Below are 21,364 nucleotides of genomic sequence, written 5' to 3' on the forward strand. Positions count from 1 at the left end.
TTGGTCTCTTTTGCCAAAGTGCTACGTTACAAGGATATAAACAAACCAACATCAGTTGTCAAGTGGCAGTAAGACAAACACACAGACACACATATGAATGCATGTTTGTATATATATATATATGACAAGTTTCCACTTGGTTTCCATTTACCAAATTCTTTCACAAAGCATTGTTTAACCTGGGGCTATAGTATAAGACACTTGCCTAAGTGCTATACAATGGAACTGAACCTAAGCAAGCTTCTTAACCACTCATCCATACTATACTATAAACATTATTTAACTACAACCACTCAAATACTAGGTATCTTTTTAACAATATTACATCAAGTAAATGAAATATCGAAAATATTTAACAATCTTTGATAAAAAATTTATGATGCCTACTTCAAAGTGAAATAACACTTTGTAATAATATCTAACAAGTTTAAACAAATACATATATGTATATTACATTTTTAAAACAATCATATTTTCACATTTCATCACTGGCATTACTGTCATTGCCATCATCATTACTACAGCATGGGCTGTCACTCTATAGCTTGATAAAATTTTATTTATTTTTATATAGTGTGTATCGAAGTTTTCGGAATAGGCACACTGTATGCTGGCATGTCATAAGAGGTAACTAAAAGGATTTCTAAGAGAAAAGGCTTTCTCAAAAAGTGCCAGCCAACCCATACCAGCATAGAAAAGGGAATCTAAAAATCACAATGGCAATATATATATATATATATTATATATATATATATATATATATATGATGTACTGTTCCATGATAGAAAGATCAACAAAAAACGTACTCCATCTAGTGAGAGATAAATATTATTTATTTAAAAGAGATAATAAGTGCTACTAATAGTTTCATATGTTGAGAAATATCTTAAACATATTCATCAGGCACAAGCCACATATAATGAACTGATATATATATATATATATAATGATAGTCATATTTGTGGCCAATTTTAAAGAACTACTTTACAGAACCCTTTATTTCTAATTCTCAGAAATTCCTATATTCACATTCTGCTTAATTCAAATAGAGCAGTAGTATCTGGGTTTTTTTTTTATTTGTAAACTATGTTCTGCTGTATTATAGTTTCAGTCATGTCACACTAATATGCTATTACGATTGACATTTTTCTACTCGTAACAAATGTAGTACGTAGGTGGAGTATGACAAATGCAATGTAAGAAACAAAAAGAAATATTAAAATAATTTAATCATTTAGTGCTAACTCTTACTTGAAATCAAAATTAGAAAATATAAAAAAATCACATCACAATCGTTTTTGTCAAGAAAGTCTCTGCGTAACATTGATAACATTAATTTATTCAGATTTTCAAAATTGTTTCTAGGGTTCACAAACAACAATCCCAGATTCCTAGTCTTAGTTGTTTAAATGAGTGGAGGAATGAAGGGAAGTTTGGTAAAGAAACAAAGTAATAATGATAGAGCATATTTAGAAAAAAATTTTTTAAATATAACGATATTACATAGTCATTAGAACAGATACATAATTTGTAATACTCAAGTCTGATTTCAAAAGACAATGTAATATTTCTAAATAGGAATTAAAATCATGTAGTTATTGTTGCTTAGTGTCACGTCAGACTTGATTGACCAAACTATAACCAAGAGTGTGTCTGCTATGACCAACTATCTTTGTTTTCAGTGCATGTAGGACTACATTATTCACTGCGTCCTTTTCTTGATGTAGGTGGAATGATTAGATTTGAGAAAGATTTGACTGCTTTTTCTAGCAAACTAAGAAACCAAGAAAGGGCTCCCTTTGGTGGCTCATAAAACCAAGTAGTAACTATGACCAATTACAGTGTGCGTAGCAAAAGTCATAATATTAAGTCAATGTTTCAAACACGCCAAATGCAGTAGCAATAAAATCAGAAAATAACATATTCGTTCTTGATATTTTAGGTTTACTTTGCAAGGGAGGTAACTATCAACAAATAACATGAAATCAGATATTTTATTTTTTGCTTTTTATCTCTTTTTTCTTTTTAGTAGATTTTATCGTTTATACACAGGAATACATCAACATATTAATAACATCGGCGCAAAGCCATACATTTAAGGAGAGAGAGAGAGGGAGAGAGAGAGAGAGAGAACATATACGGTCAATTGGCACTTTATTTTAATAGCCCCTTCCACTCCTCTGGAGAAGGGTGAAAGGCAAATGACCATGGCAGAAGTTGAACTCAGCATATAAATAGATGTTGCTAGCTAAAACTGTAAGGCATATTTTTGTCCAGCTCTCTACTAATTCTGCGATATACCGTCCTTCAACGGTATATCGTTAACACAATATAAAACATCGAGAGTTTTATGAATGCCAAGATTTCAATAAGAAATAACCACATAACAAAAACATATTTAAACTACTTCCTTAATGTGTCTAAATCTAATATGTACAGTTAGTTAACTACCGTAAATCCTTGAGTATAGTCCACCCTTGAGTATAATACGCTGAGGATTTTTAGGGGGCTGTACCTCTGAAAAACCTAAACCTTGTGTATAATATGCACCCCTTCTCTAACTTGAGTCAAGGAGGTTTTTTTTCATGCTAAGAGTTGCTGAAGCATGGAACAAACTGCCGGCATCAGTTGTTAGTTGTCGGAGCACTGCATCCTTCAAAACTTCCAGGCTTCTTGAGATTCGCCAACTCTACACCTGATTTTCTCCCCTCCATACACACGCAAGCATATATCTAGCTCATACACTGTTCACTTTCCAGACATTTGTACATTACTGCATATACTTTATGTGCACTTTTGACAAGTTGTGGTGCACCTGAGCACTGTATACAATAATTTCATTATTATATAACGTCCTTGGTTTGAAAAAAATGTATACATCTATTATTATACATTATAAAAATGTATATTATACATTACAAATTATATTATACATTATAAAAATGTATCCTTTATTATTATTGTATATATAATATAATGCAAACGTGTAGCTTTTTTGTGCATTTTGTTTGCAGAAAATAAAGAAATAACAGTAATAACATTTAATAATTGTTGCTTACTGCAAGTTATGGATGATTCTTTTATGACTTCATCGCTTTCAGGCTTAGCTTAAGGTATTTTCGTGCCTGACATCACAAAATGCAAATGAATAAACATTGCCGGACAGCAAATAGAGACTCGGACATTGCTTAGAAAATAGTTTTTCATTTTTAACCTTGTATATAGTATGCACTAGGGATTTTGACCTTTAAATTTTGGGAAAAAAATGCGGATTATACTCAAGGACTTACGGCATTTAAACTACTCCCTTAATGTGGCTAAATCTAGTATGTACAGTTAGATGAATGACTACTTTTCTATGAGTCAGAGCTACACATTGATTATCATTATCCAGTCAGCTTCCAGTACAATGGAACATTGTTATTAATTATGGTATACAGAGCATATGTAGTACAAAAACGAATATAAACACAATTATAAATGATGAGATCCTACATACTTTTAACCCTTGCAGTTATTTGGATCTCAACACTGGATGTTCAAAGTGGGTTTGGATGCCTTACGAAGTGTTACCCTGATAACCCCCTGTGGTTAGGCATCCAAATGCACTTGGTACATCCAATACCCAAGTTCCAAATAACTCTAATAGTGAAACATACATAGGAACTAATCATTTAGAATTTATCTTTTACGTGCTTGTCATGAGACTGTGGCCAAGCTGGGGCACTGCCTTGAAGTATTTTGGTCAAGCAAATTGACCCCAGTATTTAATTTTTTAAACCTGGAACATATTCTATCCAAACCAGTTACAGGACAAACACACACACATACGTAGATATATAAGACAGGCTTCTTTCAATTTCCATCTACCAAATCCACTCACAAGGCTTTGGCTGGCCTGAGGCTATAGTAGTAGAAGACACTTGCCTAAGGTGCCACACAGTGGGGCTGAACCTGGAACCATGTAGTTGGGAAGCAAATGTCTTACCACACAGCCACACCTGTGCATAGTGTTTATATTAATTTTCCACTACATATGCTCTGTATCTAAATCTATTTAGATAAAACTAATAAAACAGTCTAGCAGAACAAGGTCAATGCTGTTGTCTTGATTATTTGTATTTTTTGCTTTGTTTTTTCTTTTTTTTTTTACGGTTTAGAAAGAAATAGAGAGGATTTGAGAAATATAAGAAAAACTTTGAATGAGATAAAAGAAAAAAAAGCATCACCAAAGATCTATATTATATATTAGATTGTTATACATTACACTATATTTTATCGGATTATTATACAGTATTATATTAGCTTACAGTTCTCCAATGTGTGACTAAAGGAACTTAGTGAATTTATCACAGATTTCAACTTGTAAAATATTAATAAATAAGTTATAAATAACCTCAAAGAAATAATTATACTTTCTGACATAGACACAAAGCTTTAAAATCTTTTTTTTTTTTACTTTTCTTTTCTTTTTTACTTTTCTATCTTTCTTTTCTTTTGGTCTTTTGGAAAAGAAAACTGGGAAATTGTAATGTTCATGTGTTTTTTTTTGGTTTTCTGAGAGTATTAGTGTTAGTGACATATGTGAAGAGAAAAATTTGTTCTGACAGTCAGATGGTATCAGATCTCAGCCTTGGGTTAGCTGAGGGAGGAGCTTACCTCTTGCTAAACAGCACTCACTGCTCTATGAAAAAAGCAGCAGCAGCAGTAGTAGTAGTACTAGTAGTAGTAGTAGTTGTGAGATCAAGGTTTCATTTTCATTTTTCTTTTGTTTTTTTTTTTTGTTTTCTTTTTTCGAAAAATTATGTTACAAAGTTATAATCTCTTTGTGTAAAATGTTAAAATATTGTCTAAATATATGGTGTTGCAAAATAACAAGAGAGAAAAATAAAAAAGAAAAAAACAACAAAAAAAAATCATTTGATGGAAAATATTTCCTCGATTACCACCATCATCATTATCAATATCATTCAATAAAAATCAGTTTTTATTTATTTATTTTTTAATCTCTGCACATTGATACAAAGATGGAACGGCTTTCTATAGAAGAATCTATCCTTTCATCAAAATCAATGGCATTTCACATCAGCAGACTGAGTAAACTGACCACATCCGTAGTGATGATGATGATGATGGTATTAGTGGTGGTGGTGGTGATGAAGATGATGATGATGACGATGATGATTATGGCTCACAGAATGGAATTGTTTGACTTCCATATGAGTTAATGTTGTTTACATAGAAGTCAAGTTAGACAGACGCTTTATATACACAAGCTGAAGATTAGAACGTAGCAGAAATATATCATTTTGTAGATCGATATTTTACATGGAAGAAATATGTGTACTTGTACATGATAGTATGTGTGTGTGTGTAAGACTATTGTAGTATATGTGAGCACTTGTGTGTGAGTGTTTGTATTTGGACAAGCTGCGGATTAATGTCTCATGCTTGATGCACACCAAGTGTTGTTATGTGTATTTGTGAGTCTAATCTTGAGACTACTTGTATCAGTATCTATCTACCTACCTACCTACATATATACATACATATATATACATACATACATATATATGAACAAATATCCTTCATTACCCAGTTGTATATTATCAATGAGTTTCTCAGATATCAACAAGTCACTACGGCGTTCAATTGAACAAAATACTTTTGTAGATCATTGATCACACAACTTCATTTCAGGACAAAATGTGCCACTTGAAGCCCGCTGCTACAGCTCAAAACACACAGCATTGCAAAAATATATTTGCCACCAAAAAAAGCTTGTATCTAGATTCTAATTTTAGCTGGAGTTTGTTTTTATTTTATTTTTTTTTATTTTAATTTATATACAGATGCTTCTATTGATATTTTAAAATAGATTGAGTTATATGTAAATAACTATTTACAGAAAATACTGTTTTTTTTTTATAAATCAAGAACTGATAAGATGATATCACTGTCAGCCTTTTAGGAAGAAAACATTTTCAGTTTGTGTCCAAACTTATTATTATCATTATTATTATCATTATTAATTATTAATTATTATTATTATTATTTATAGATAGCTGCTCCATAAACAAATGTATATATGTTTTAAAACTATAAAGTAGACCTATAGAACAACGCTATATGGGTTCAGTCAGGGTCAGCTTTAGGATGATTGGACAAATCAATGCCTATAAAGGCCTACACTTACTAGGTTTTATGAAATGCACCTTTCAACGGATCATTCAACACAATTTCTCCTTCACTTCTATACAGTTTTGCATATGCAAAATAGGAATAAAATTTAGCATGGATCCTCTTGGTAGCTTTCATATTAACCTAGATTTCCAATCTAAGAACCTCAATTGGGTTAGTGCTCTAAAGAAGAGCCAGCAAAATATTTTCCAATTAGATCCTACAGTTCTTTGAGCTGCCTCTGGCTTTAGACATTTAAATATAATATATATATATATACATATATATAATCACAAAGCAGAGAAACATCTGATCTAAAAGTCATTACATCTTAAAACAATATTTTATATAATACGGTTAATTATTTTATTAAGTCGCAGAAAGTCATCTTTAAAAAATGACATAGCATCAACAGCATTTTACCAAACATCTTTCATTTCATTTGCCTTGTTATTTGTGATTTTTTCTTCTTTTTTTTTGTTTTGTTTTGTTATTTTGCACAGCATGTGGTCATCATTGAAAGCAAGGCCACAAGGGCCGACAATCAGCACTTGGTTGAAAAAAAAAAAGAAAATGAAATAAAGTAGAAAGCAACATTTTTCTACCCTTCCACCCTTAAAAAAAAAAAGTGGGGACAGCAAGAGTAAAATTCTTACACCTCCTGAATAAATTAATCACTATAAAAACTAAAGAAACCGTTGCTTCTAGATCAAGCATGGGCAACCTTTATTCAAGAAGCTGGCTGCAAGGCTCATCATCAAGAAGACTGCACTGCTACAATATTTGCAGTAATTTTTCATTTAGGTATGCCATTCAGAGAGACAGGCAGGCCAAGATTACATATGACTGTTCTAGATCGTGATACATTTGGTTAAGGTCAAGTTAATAAACATCAAGTTGAAGATAAAGCTTTCCAATTCAGTGACTGACTTACAAGACATAACAACATATTTAACTTCACCAATGTTTGATATGTCTACATATATATATATATATATATATAACAGAACAGAATATTTTATACTTCACTTCCAAGAAGTATTTGATGGTATACTCTCCAAACAGCTAAAAACATGGGAGGCTAAAACAGGTATTCTTTCATATTCTGGAAAGCATGTCTTTTCTATGGGGGCAAAAAAATAAAAAAATAAAAAAGGAAATCAAAAAACAAAAAACAATTGTATAAAGGAACAATTGAAAGACAAATTTGGTTGTATATTCTTTTTAGTGTTGTTAATTTTCAATCCTCACAAATCTGAATGGAAATGTTTTTAGTTTTCATTTTGTTTTGTTTTCTGTGAATGTGTGTGTTGTCAACATATTGTACATTCCAGTAAATATGTTAAATCAATGCTAGATGTGTGTACGTGTGTGTGTGAGTGTTTGTGTATATGTACATGAAAAAAAGAATTATGAAATATGGATGAATAATTTCCAGTGTTATATATATTTCTTTGCTAAAAGATAAAAAGAAGTTTGTGAGAAGGAAAAGAAGAACCATTAAAATCCCCAACTAACTGCAATATTTCATTGCCAGGAATAATATTTTCATTTTCTCAAAGATCACTGATGATTTAAAAAAGAAAAAGAATTATGTAGAATTTCCATTTTGGTAAACAAACTTTTCAGAATAATTTATAGAAAAGAAGAAAAAATAGCCTAAGAAGTTGTCTGGGATAGTTAAAATGACTAAAATATATTGCTTTAATCCCCATAATTATAAATATTAAGACAATTATTTTTAGAGTTTTTCTGTAATTTTGTCAGAAATATTTGAATCAAAATAAAAATAACTCTTATTAATTAATGTGTTTCTGCAGATAGCATGGACATTTATGTTTTAGAAATGAATAACTTTTGATAAGGCACAAGGCCAATATTTCTGTAGAGAAGCACTGTACAGTCAACTATTTCACTCAGTCTATCAGAATGTATTTAGTTGACCTCACAGAAGTAGCTATCAAAAGTAAATTCAAAGTTGGCAGAATTTGAACCCAGAACTGAGAGTGACAAATATTAAATTAAACCATTCACATTGATGTGAAACAATTTCCAAGAATTCCCTTCTTTATTTTTAACTGAAATTTACCAAATCAAAATTTGATATGTATGTATGTATTATTTTTCTACTTTGTTATTATTATCATTATTATATTTTTATCTGTTGAAGGAAATATGAAGAAAGAACAAGATATAATTCAAAGTAATTATGTAGTTAATAGCTAAATACTAAATTAATAGATAAATAGAAAGAAGTATAAAAATAAAATTTAGCTAAATATTACCAAGAAAACACTTTTACTCTAAAAATTAATTCCATTTTTTTCTTCTTTTTTTTTTGGTTTTGTTATATATTTTTTTTCAAATTGGTGAAATGAAGTTGAAAGTTATTTTACAATTGTTTTACTTCAAGAAAAAGTACTTCAAGAGAAAAAAGAGAGAAAAAAAAAGAAAACAGAACAGTGTGCAGAGATATATGTTTTACTTTGAATAAAGAGGAGATAGAACAGCCTAACTCTTCAGTTGAAAATTTTCTGCCAAACTTTATTACTCAACTATTTTAAACGTGTTTCAAGAACAATAATGCAATATCAACACTTTTGGATACAAAATTTCTGGGTTTTTTTCAATAAATAATGATAAAATCAGAATAAATAAGACAAACAGATATGACAATATGTAGTTATAACAACACAGAAATATGATGTAATTTCAATGATTAACATACAAGTGTGTAACAAATACTGATTTGAAGAAAATACTGTCACCTACAGAATATGGTTAATAATTAATTAAGAAATAATTAAGAAGACTAAAAACAGATTTTGATTATAAATATGTTTCCTAAACCCAAACAGTGTTTTTTATGGGTTGGAAATTATCTCTAGTTTTATAGCATAAATCAGATGACACACAAATCAATGCCTGGTTAGGGCATTAGTCTATTGGAGGTCAAATTCTGGCCCATATTCCTAGTTGCTAGGAGAAATGGGGCATTATAAAGTAAGTGTTCTATCCAGAAACACAACATAATGCCTGCTGTGGATTTTCGAGGTCACAACCGCCTACAAACAAGCAGTTGCAAAACTTTATCCTTATCCAACATGTAGGATAAAGCTTGGAATCTGAATGATCTGGATCTGTGATGGCAACGATAAACCAAAAAAGAGAGTTCATTGAATTTTAATAAAATTCAGCTGCTGTTAGTATTTTGTCAGATGTTTCAGACTCTTGCTCTTCAGGAAAGAGTAGTAGAAGACATGAAAGGATAGGAACCCAAATTGTTAGTCTTTCCAATCCTCACAGCAAATGGATTTATCAGATATTCCACAAACTCTCCTATTCATAACAACATATAGACATTTTTATTCTATAAATAAACAATAGGGGTGAAAAATAAATATATAAAAAAATAAAAATCAATTTTCTTTCATGAATACTTAGTGCCATCAGACTGAAACAAACGCTAAACATGTCAAACATTTATGTGTTACCTATTTCACTCTACACTAGGATGATACAGGTTTTAAAGTAAGGATCTTTAACACCTAACACCCACCAATATGTGAAGAAGAAACATATAAAATACAAATTTGTTTAATAAGTGGGCATGAGAAGTTGTATTTTGAAATGAGAACACTTAACCCAATGTTTCATGTTTGGGAAAAGTAACATATACGTACATACATATACATATATCCATACATACAAATACATCTGTACATCTATACATACATACATTAAAACTGACTAGAATAAATATCATTTGTTGTCAATGGTGTTATTTCTTTGTTATTAATGTTTTCATTCTTTCTCTTTAATTTTTCCTTATTGTTTTTTTTTCTTTCCATATACATATACACTCATACACTTTCCATATACATACACATACACTCATACAATTACAAATAGTGAAAGACAGTTGCTAACAAACATAAAAATTTTTAAATGTAATAACAGCATATATTGATGCGATGGCTACCCTTGTACATACATACATACACACACACACATACACACACACACAGTGTGATGGAGAAAAACAAAGATTTGGGTTTGGTAAAATATGTACATTATAGCAATGCCTTTGTTTAAAGCTATATATAACTATCAAAACAAAACTTAACTATCACCAATTATTATCAAACAAAAACTGAAATTATATACAAAAAACCCAAAAACACAATAAAAATTCTGAGAGATACTGATGACATTTTTATTTTACTCCCTTTGGTTTTTTTTATTTTCATATAGCAAAGAAGGTTTTCTATGTAGTTTTCTTTCATTCTATTTAATATTCATGTTTTCCTTTAACCCTTCAAGGAGGCAATAAAATATAGTAACTAGGTCACTATAACTGATTAGTCTATTCCCCAAAATTTGAGACCAGGTGTCTGTAGCATTCTTATTATTATTATTATCACTATTAGTATTATTGTTATGGCTGTGACCTGGCAGAATCATTCGCATGTCATACAAAATGCCTAGAGGTATGCCTAGTCATATTTCTTCTGACTTGTTATGTTCTGAGTTCAAATTCTGCCAAGGTCAACTGTGCCTTTCACCCTTTTGGGCTCTATAAAAATAGACACCAGTAAAGTACTAGGGCTGCTGCAATCGACTAACCCCCACCCATTAATAGTGCTGGCCATGGGCCAAAATTTGAAACCATTATTATTATTATCATTATTATTATTATCATTATTACTACTACTACTTGGTTTTTGATGTTGTTTCTTTACTGCCCACAGGAAAGACATGTTTTATACCAATCTCTTTTGTACGTTTTATGTAGGTCCTCATGATCCATAAAGAAACACTTACTTTCCTTTTTATTTTATTTTCATTTACCTTGTTAGTTTTCTATGCATTTGAAATGCAATTTTTTTATTAACCATATCAAGGAAATCTTTAAAAATCAGTTTGACAATTCAGATGATATTTAGATGTGTGTATTACTGAAGAAGTTTGTTTTAAAATGTTAAAGAAATTGCATTTCATGAAAATGGAAAAAAAATAAGTTAACAGGGGAGATAACTTATCAAAAGAATTATCTCCCTGTAAAAGTCTTTTTAAGTAATGAAAATTGCTTTTCTCTGATAGAGAAAATTTTTTAATTAATTTTACCAAACTATTACAACAATTTAAATCAATAATAGTAGAAAATAATAAAAAAAAAGAGGAGGCTTAAAAGAAAACAGCAGTAGAACAGTAAATAAAAAAATAATAATAGGCCTGCATGTTATTGTAATGTTTGTGTTTTTGGTTTCATTATTAAATAACCTAATTCTTAGTGTGGTGATAATTTCTTTTAGCAATGATTCTGATAGTTACTCACAACTTTAAATAAAAAGACCTGTAAATTATACAAGACTTATTTTAACAAACCTCTCCATCACTCCCTTTCTTCTGATTATTATTATTATTATTATTATTATTATTAAAGCAGTTTGATTCAGTTCTGTGTAACACAGATTTTCGTAGGCTCCTCACAAGAACCTAGTCCATTGGTCACCTAAGCCCAATAAGCTATGTTCCAGTAAGAAACCTACATATCTTTCTGTTGCATGGGGTTGAATCGAACTGTTTTCAATAATAATAAATGTAATTTTTACTAAATACGTTGAGTGCCTCTTTCTTACATTTGTCCATTCATATATATATATAGTTAATCCAAACATGAAAACACAAAGAGAAAACACAACAACGCGAAGGATGTGGAACAAATATAGTATTATTGGACGCTCAGGAAGGAAGGGAAGAAGGAGGGTTTTATGTTTCGAGCGGAGCTCTTCGTCAGAAACATAGGAAAAGGAAAGATCCAAAGAAGGGAAGACGGAGGAAAAAATAATCGCCAACGGTACACACACGGTCACATTTTGAGATATATATATATATATATATGTATGTATATGTGGGCTGCCAAAACATACACATCTATACAAGCTGTAAACGCTTTGTAAAATTTTCTTATGGCTAGTCATCTGCCGGCACTTTTTGTACTAATGAGTGTGTGCTTTCATGATGGACAAGAAACAAACAACTACAAGAAAAAAAAAGAAGAGAAAGAACGACAACAATAATAACAAAGAAACAACACCACTGAAAAACAAACAGTAGTTATTCAAGTCAATTTGTATCATCAGGCTACAAATTGCAGCCATTAACACAACACAGTAATGTTGGCCTTCCTTTTTTTTTTCTTTTTCCTTTTTTTTTTATCATTTTGAGAAAGGAAGGCTCTCTGTACAATTTCTAGCATTTCTAACAACACATGGATGAGATCTATTTTATTCATTCATTCAAATGTTTTGTTCTTTGATTTTGTTGTTGTTGTTGCTGCTGATGTCAAGTTGGGTCGGGTTCTTTGCATTTTTTGTTTTATTTTAAACGTAAGTTTTCACACTGTGCATGCACATGTGTGTGTATTTGTGTGAGGTTTTATATATTTACTAATGAGTATGTCAAAAAAAAAAACAAAAAAACATTTTGGTAAGTCTCAAAAATCCTGGATCATATGTGAGAGAAGGAAAAGTAAGAATATAAATATTTGAAAGAAGTCAATAGATAAAGGTAGTTAAGTTAAGTTAATAAATTGATTAATTAATTATCAAGGAGTTGGGGGAAGGGCTAACTGATTACATTAGGCAGATTACAGGGGACAACATTGAAGGAGTTTTTTAAGAGAATACAGTACAAGAAGGAAGACATGAACAATTGATGAAATTCATACAAACTTAACTGCAGTTTTTACATGAACATGAAACCCCCTGCAGAGAAATACAGGGAGAAGTACCAATTATGTTGTGATAACGCTGTATGTTTTCTGCTGGTCATAACTGACTTTGTATTCCCTTCACTGACTCGTCACTAAAGAGAAGAAAGCTGTAAGTGAAAAGAAAGGAATGCAGCATTAATTAGTTGTTTTATTTTTTAATTTACAAAAATATAAATGACACAAAATTAAGTTTAAATATTTTAAGTTCTATCTTTTTTACTTATCTCACTTATCGGTCAACTAAATAAGGACAAGACTCAGGACAAACAACAACTATATTGATTTCTTTTAACTAGGTAAGAAAGCCAGTTTGCGTAGATGTATATGCATCAAATCTCATATAATTTTGGTTCAATATTTTTTCAGCAAATACGGAAAGACTTCATTTTTATATCCAATAGATCAAAATAAAATATTATAATAAATACAAAATATTGTAATATAAATACAGTGACGTCTATTTTGCAGAGGATGCCTAATAGGATTGAAGCATATTCACAGTTGCCTCCCTTACTTACCATGATATTTAAAATATTAGTCATTGAATTAATGTTGACTTTTTCTCACAGTATAAATATTTTTAATGACACTGTCGATGACTACTTCTTTAAATACATTTACAATAACTTAACCATTGCTTTTTTACATGGATGACATCTCTTATTTATTAAACTCAGTAATAGTTTTTCTTTAATTAAATGCTAATTTTAATCACAGTATATGTTCACACTAACCTTACAATAATATATTAGTTCAAAATTTATTATACTAGCACTCACCAGCTCTTACAATTATATATGAAAAAAAATCAATTGTAACATATTCACACATTTAATGTATTTCTTTGTAACACAATACAAAAGCTGTTGTGAAAACACATCATCAAATAATTGAACTACATTATTCAGACATGTGAACCCAACAGCATATATGTTTTCTGTACCAGTAAAGTGATAAACTTACCCCATCTAACAATATCATTTACATTTTGCAAACTTCCTTTTATCTTTATGCAACAACAGTATGAGAAAATGAATAGCTTACAACTTGTGGGCTTAATTCAGTTTCCTTCAGTGTTACTTTTTCTTTATTTTTTTCTATGCTATTACATTTGTCTTTGTGTGAGTAACTTTGCTTTCCATTCTCACCAAGGAACAAATATAGTCGGGTTAACATTTTGGACTACTGATTACATGGTGTCGTGTATTCTTAGGATGTTAACTTCAGATGTTGGGCTGTACCTCTAAAGAAGGTAAATTTACACTAGGTGACTAACACAGGTATTTCTTTTTCTCACTGTTGTTGCTACCTTGAGGCCAACCACTGAATGAGCAAGATTTTTTTTTTTTTTTGAAACATTATTTCATAAGGCATGGTACTATTGCAAGCAATTTAACTATTCATAGGGCATTGGATACTATTGCAAGCAATTTAACTGAAAATTTAGAGGCTTGCTATCTGAATGGTTAGATTAAAAAAAGCACAAGGGGGGGGGGGGGCAGCAGAGATGGGAAGTAGGTATTAATAGGGTGAGTACAGAACTGGGATGTTGATAAGACACACTGTAATACTGATAAGGGAGTGAAAAAATCAGGGTATTGAGAGAGCAAGAGTGAGTCAGTGGATATTGGTTGAAAACAAGAGATCATTTAGCAGCAGGGATAGGATTATTGATAGAATAATGTCTATGGCGATGTAGATGAGTCTCAAGTAATAGAAAAGGTTCCTGGTTCAGTAAAATTTGAGATCTTTCACCACAGATTCCTATGTATATTTGTTGCTTCTGTAAGACAACTTACATAGTAAACAAAGTGTCATGGTGTGTTGTGCAGAAATTTATCACTGCAGTTTCAAAAATGTTCACCAGTTAAGGGACATGTTCATCTGTTAGTGGATTTCACACAGAAAATCACTACTTTGACTAAACTATTATAGCCCAGTCATAATCTAGTTGATATTTTTAAGATTGCTTTTAAAAATATTTTCAATTTTGGACAAGGTATTGTGTTTTCTTTTCCTTTTATGCAAGCTATCAAATTGAGTCTAAATACACTGTATATGCAAATCTTGTATACAAATCTATATTTTTGATATATAGCCATCGTCATTATTATCATTTTACATCAACTTTCTATGCTGGCATGGGTTGGATGAGTTGACATGGTCTGACTCCATTCTTATTAACAGTTACTGCCCTTCTGGATGGGTCAGACGACTATGTTTTGCTCACACATTCCATTTTTTGACATGATTTCACGTGTTGGACACCCTACCTAACTCTAACCACTTTCCAAAATTGTATAGGGTGCATTTTATTGTAGCATGAGCATTTGAGATGTTGCCATGTGTTAAAGAAAACTAAAGACTCTGTTCAACCCCTCTGTTGTCCCTTCTCATTTATCAACCACTTACTTTGTAAAGAGTACTCAGTGCATTTAACATGGCACCAGCATTAATGAGGTTAGCTTTGTACTTTACAAAATGAAACCATAGTCACTCTTTTACACTGTCTCCTTTCATTCAAGGCAATATCTTTGACTTCAAATTTATAAATAAACTGCAGTTTTAGAAGCAAGGGAAAGGTACTGGGAATATGAAAAAGGTGGTGAGAACATTCTTTGATGCACACCTTCATGATCAACTGGGCCAGGATAACAGTACTAAATCTCTTTCATATCACAATATACTGCCTAAAAAAACAGGATTGATATATTGGATAATGTGGCTTTAGATACTCTGAGAAAAAAAAGATAGGATGGCCAAAAATGGAACATCTTTGATCATAGTTCTGCTTGATAAGGGTTGACTTAAGCTAAGCAATAATAAGAACCACAATTGGTTCAGTGCTTATTTCCTGTATCTAAGAATTGATAGGATAAATATTATTTGTGATAAGGATACCAGTTACAACTGGTGCCTTCCCCAGTTGAATCACAAATCACCTCTGAAAGATATTAAATCATTACAGCAGTGAGTTGTTCCAACCTTGTAGTTACTACAGAGATCTAGTTGGATTAGTCTATTATATAGAGTTTAGTTTCTCAAACCCAGAGATAATTCACTGGTGTTGAAGAGGAACAGTGAATTGCTTAGTTGACTGTTTTGCATCCCATCAACTAACTCTTCAATTCTTTGTGTCACAAATATAATAAACATTCGTGACAATTTAGCAGAAGTGACCGATTCAGCATACAAATCCACATACGTCTAGACATAGGGGTATTGGACAGTTTGATATCTCAACCAAACAATACTGTGAGTAGAATACTCAACTTTTAAATTGATTGTTTTGCAGCTAGCTAACTGAGCTTTTAACTAAATAAATAAACTTTAAGTAAATAAATTTTGAAAGATTAAAAATGTTAAGAAATTCTTGTGTATTTAAAAATTCTGCTGTTTGTATGGTTTAGCTACCCTATCTTTCGAACCTACATTTGATTAGCCCTCTCACACACACCTATGATTAATGGGGTTCCAGCTATAATTGTCTTATCCTTTATATTTTTAGCCATTGTGTATCCAGGACTGCAATAGTCTATGTCCATTTTTTTAACCTGGTAGCGTGTAACTGGAAGAAGACTTTGTTACTATTTTTAGTATCTTGAGCAACCAGAGAACAGATGATTCATCAGTTCATGTTAAAAATGTTAACTGAAAAGGTAAAGGTTTTCTACTATACTCTTTTACTTGTTTCAGTCATTTGACTGTGGCCATGCTGGAGCACCGCCTTTTTAGTTGAGCAAATCAACCCCAGGACTTATTCTTTGTAAGCCTAGTACTTACTGTATTTGTCTCTTTTGCCGAACCGCTAAGTTACGGGGAGGTAAACACACCAGCATCGGTTGTCAAGCGATGCTGGGTGGGAACAAACACTGACACAAAAACACACACACACACACACACATATACATATATACAACGGGCTTCTTTCAGTTTCTGTCTACCAAATCCACTCACAAGGCTTTGGTCGGCCCGAGGTTATAGTAGAAGATGCTTGCCCAAGGTGCCACACAATGGGACTGAACCCAGAACCATGTGGTTCGTAAGCAAGCTACTTACCACAGAGCCACTCCTACGCCTATGTTAAAATATTTTCTGGCTCATATATCAAAATCATCTAACAATAAATATTAATGAAAGATTTTCACCTTTCATTGTTTCAAAAAAACATTACCAAAAAATGGACAGAATAGAAACAGAATCAAACCTTGATAGTGGTCATGTGTTGGTCGTTTTGGTTTCCTGACTTGAACTGGAAGCAGCGTGTAATGAATCTGCCACTGTTGTGCTTTCTGTCACTGTGTTGCTACTGATAGTGGTAGGAGAAAATTCTCCTGCTGGCGTTTCTGGTGGAGCTGGTTCTGGAATCTCTGTTGGGCAATCTTTGATGTGTGACATTTCTGGTGAGTAAGGGGCCATATCAAAGCTTGCAGTGGACAGACGCTCACTCGGAGGAGACACAGTAAGCAGTTGGTCGTCACTGTTCTGCAATTGCAAAGAAATTATAGAATTACAAATGGAATATTAGAATTTAATGAAGAATTTTTTACATAGGTTAAAGGCCTCAACTTTATAGGTATTTCACTGGACATAAACAACCCTCAACCTCTTTTATCCATATCCTTCAAACTCTCTTGCCAATCACTAGACATATGTAAAAAGGAGGATATCAGCTAGACATGTACTCCGAACAATCTAACATTACCCTTCCTATACTTCCATATATCACTCCTTCACTCCCATCACATTATTGATAACCATCATTCACTCACTCTCACTATTCCACTACCTCTATTTACTATTCATTAATATCTCTCATCTCAATCACTCTGATTCTAGCATCACACACATGTTCACTTCACCTACCCATCCTAGTTCTTCTGTGATTGCGCTCTTTCTCTCTCTCCCTCCCTTCCTCTCTCTCTCTCTCACACACTCTTCTATTCACCTGCTCAGCCATGTAGACCTGACTGAACAAACATATTATAATGAGTTTTTAATTGTAGAGTCTACAGGGCAACTCAACTAGTGTTGGTGCCACTATAAAATTCAAGACACTCAGTATGGTAGTTGGTGAATGATCAAAAACATTGGGTTGCAAGGTGATGATGACCTCTCTAGTGTTGGTACCATAAAACAGTGCATGCACCTAATACACTCAAGGAAGTAGTTGGTGAAAGGAAGGGAAACCAGCCATATAAACCATACCGAACCATACAATGAGTTATACAAGGTTCTCTGGCCCACCAAGGAAGACTATAACTGTACATGGTTACAGCCAGAGAGAGAGAGAGAGAGAAAATGAGGACAGAAACGGGTGTGCTGCTAAAACAGAAAAAAGGTTTGCTTACCCATCCTGAGGGAAGAAAGAGAAACATGAACAAAGAGAAAACACAACAACGCAAGGACGTGGAACAAGTATAGTGTTATTGGATGCTCAGGAAAGGAAAGAAAGAAGGAGGATTTAATGTTTCAAGCAGAGCACTTCGTCAGAAACATAGGAAAAGGAAAGGTCCAAGGAAGGGAAGACGGAGAAAGAAAATCGCCAATGATAAACATGCGGTTATATATTGATATATATATATATATATATATACACACACATAGATATATATGGCTTCCATGCTGGTGGCACATAAAGAGCCACATTTGAGCATGGTCTATGCCAGTTCCACCTGACTAGACCCCATACCAGTGGCACGTAAAAAGCACCCACAACACTCTCAGAGTGGTTGGTGTTAGGAAGGGCATCCAGCTGTAGAAACCTTGCTAGATCAGACTGGAGCCTGGCACAGCCTCCTGGTTTGCCAGTCCTCAGTCAAACCCTCCACCCCATCCCAGCATGGAAAGTACATGTTAAATGAAGATGAGAGATAGTAAGAGACAGAAATCATCATCATCATCATTTAACGTCTGCTTTCCATGCTGGCATTAGTTGGATGATTTGACTGAGGACTGCCAAACCAGAAGGCTGTACCAGGCTCCAATCTGATCTGGCAAGGTTTCTACAGCTAGATGCCCTTCCTAACATCAACCACTCTGAGAGTGAAGTGGGTGCTTTTTACGTGCCACTGGCATGAGGGCCAGTCAGGCAGTACTGGCATCAACCACACTCAAATGTTGCTTTTTATGAGCCACTCACATGAGAGCCAGTCAGGCAGAACTGGAAATGACTACGCTCAAATGGTGCTTTTTACATGCCATTGGCACAGTAGCCAGTCTAGCGACAGTGGGAATGATCACGCCTGAATGATGCTTTTTACATGCCAGGACCAGTAAAGCAGCACTGGCATCGACCATACTCGAATGGTGCTTTTACATGCTACTAGCATGGGTGCCAGTCAAGTATTGGGATTGGCTATGACTATGACTGCACTTGCCTCAACAGTTTATTGCCCAGTGATTGAAGGGTACTTTTAAATGGGCCGGTTATGCTGCACTGGCACAGTCCACGGTTACGGTCTCACTTGGCTTGCCAGGTCTTTTCCAGCGTAGCATATCTCCAAAGGTCACAGTCACTCATCGTTTCCGTGAGACCCAACATTTGGAGGTTGTGCCGCACCACCTCATCCCAGGTTTTCCTGGGTCTACCTCTTTCACAGGTTCTCTCTACTGCTGGGATGTGACACTTTTCCACACAGCTGTCCTCATCTATACACAACACATGACCATACCAGCACAGTCATCTCTCTTGTGCACCACATCAGATGCTTCTTACGTCCAACTTTTCTCTCAGGGCACTTACACTCTGTCATGTATGCACACTGTTATTACACAACCACAAAGTATACTGGCTTCATTTCTTGCAAGCTTACATATGTCTTCAGCAGTCACAACCCATGTTTCACTGCCGTGTAGCATGGCTGTTCGCACACATGCATCATACAGTCTACCTTTTACTCTGAGCAAGAGGCCCTTTGTCACCAGCAGAGCTAGGTGCTCTATGAACTTTGGCAAGACAATTTTTATTCTAGCAGTTACACTCTCAGAGCATCCACCCCAGCTACTAAACTTGGTTACCCAGGTAACAGAAACTATCAAGAATATATATATCATCAAGAGAGATGATTGCACTGGTATGGTCATGTCATGCATATGGATGTGGACAGCTGTGTGAAGAAGTGCCAATCTCTACCAGTGGAAGGAAGCTGTGGAAGAAGGAGACCCAGGAAAACATGGGGTAAAGTGGTGAAGCATGATCTTCAACTGTTGGGCCTCACAGAGGCAATGACTAATGACCAAGACCTTTGACGATATGCTGTGCTTGAGAAAACCCATCAAGCCAAGTAAAATCATAGTTATGGCCATTGTTGGTGTCACATAACTGGCACATAAAAAGTACCGTTTGAGTGTTGGGTTTCATGGAGGCAATGTGGCTGATGCCAGTGGTGTATAACTAGTAACCATGCTGGTGGAACATAAAAAAACACCTTTTGAGTGCTGGGCCTCACAGAGGCAATGACAAGTGACCAAAACCTTTGGCAATATGCTGTTCTTGAGAAAGAAGATCTATCAAGCCAAGTGAAATCACCAGCAACTAGCACCTATGCCAGTGGTATGTAAAAGCACCCATTACAATCTTGGAGTGGTTGGCATTAGAAAAGGCATCCAGCCATAGAAGCCATACCAAATTCGACTGGAGTGTGGTGCAGCCCCTCAGGATACCAACCTTTGTCGAACCATCCAACCCAAGCTAGCATGGACAAATGGACGCCAAAATATGTCATTATTTACATCCATATATGTTGCCTTTTTAAGATGGCATGGGTTAGACAGGTCATCACTGACATTGTTATTTCTCATGCAGAATTACTGGCTCCTGAGACAAGTTAAAGGATTACACCTTTCTTGTACATTCTACTTTTGGTTTGGTTTCTACTATTGGGTACCCTTATTAAAACCAGTCAAATAACATAGCATACAATGTGCATTTTATTGTGGCACCAGCACTAGAAAAGTAGTCTTTGGCAAATCTAAAGGGTCCTCTCAAAGTTATGTTGTCTCTCCTCACTCAACAGCCACTTTACAAGATGTACTGGGTTAGTTTAATCAAGGCATCAGCACCAGTGAGGTTGCCTTGTTTCCAATTAGACCAGTAAGTCACCAACATTTCCTTCAATCAAATCAACATGACCTTAGTGGAGAATATGATGACAAAGAATAAATTAGAGTGAGAAGATGAAAAAGGATAAAAGATTTATCTGCTTAGAGAAGGGATATCATCAGCCTCATCATCATTGTCTTCACAAATTTTCTATGGCTGAATACTCTTCCTGTTGCCAATCCTCTTCTGTTTCCAAGTAACATAATATTTACCTATGACCAACCAGGTTTTCATAGCAAATAAATAGGAAACAAAGGATTCCACTTGCATGACAGTGGCACTCATTTATAACTATCACATGA

At 33.6% G+C, this 21,364-nt stretch overlaps 1 protein-coding gene and 1 long non-coding RNA gene across 14 annotated transcripts in view; both read right to left on the minus strand.

Moving 5' to 3' along the window:
• Positions 1 to 8,643: 8,643 nt before the first annotated feature.
• On the minus strand, positions 8,644 to 11,297 carry LOC118764867. The gene is made up of 2 exons (XR_005000690.1): positions 10,075 to 11,297; positions 8,644 to 9,905 (listed from the first exon to the last, which is right to left on the minus strand). It is a non-coding gene; the product is annotated as an uncharacterized LOC118764867 (long non-coding RNA).
• Positions 11,298 to 12,392: 1,095 nt separating this feature from the next.
• Positions 12,393 to 21,364, minus strand: part of LOC115219086 — a 295,969-nt gene continuing 286,997 nt past the window's right edge. For all 13 annotated transcript variants that reach the window (XM_036505970.1, XM_036506016.1, XM_036506012.1 and 10 more), the window contains 2 exons: positions 17,166 to 17,443; positions 12,393 to 13,065 (listed from right to left, as the gene is read on the minus strand). In XM_036505970.1, coding sequence (XP_036361863.1) covers positions 17,177 to 17,443 — 267 coding nt within the window. In that variant the 3' untranslated portion in view covers positions 12,393 to 13,065; positions 17,166 to 17,176. The remainder of the gene's footprint in view (positions 13,066 to 17,165; positions 17,444 to 21,364) is intronic.

The sequence above is a fragment of the Octopus sinensis genome, linkage group LG1 (genome assembly GCF_006345805.1).
Source record: "Octopus sinensis linkage group LG1, ASM634580v1, whole genome shotgun sequence".
NCBI classification, from domain to species: Eukaryota; Metazoa; Mollusca; class Cephalopoda; order Octopoda; family Octopodidae; genus Octopus; species Octopus sinensis.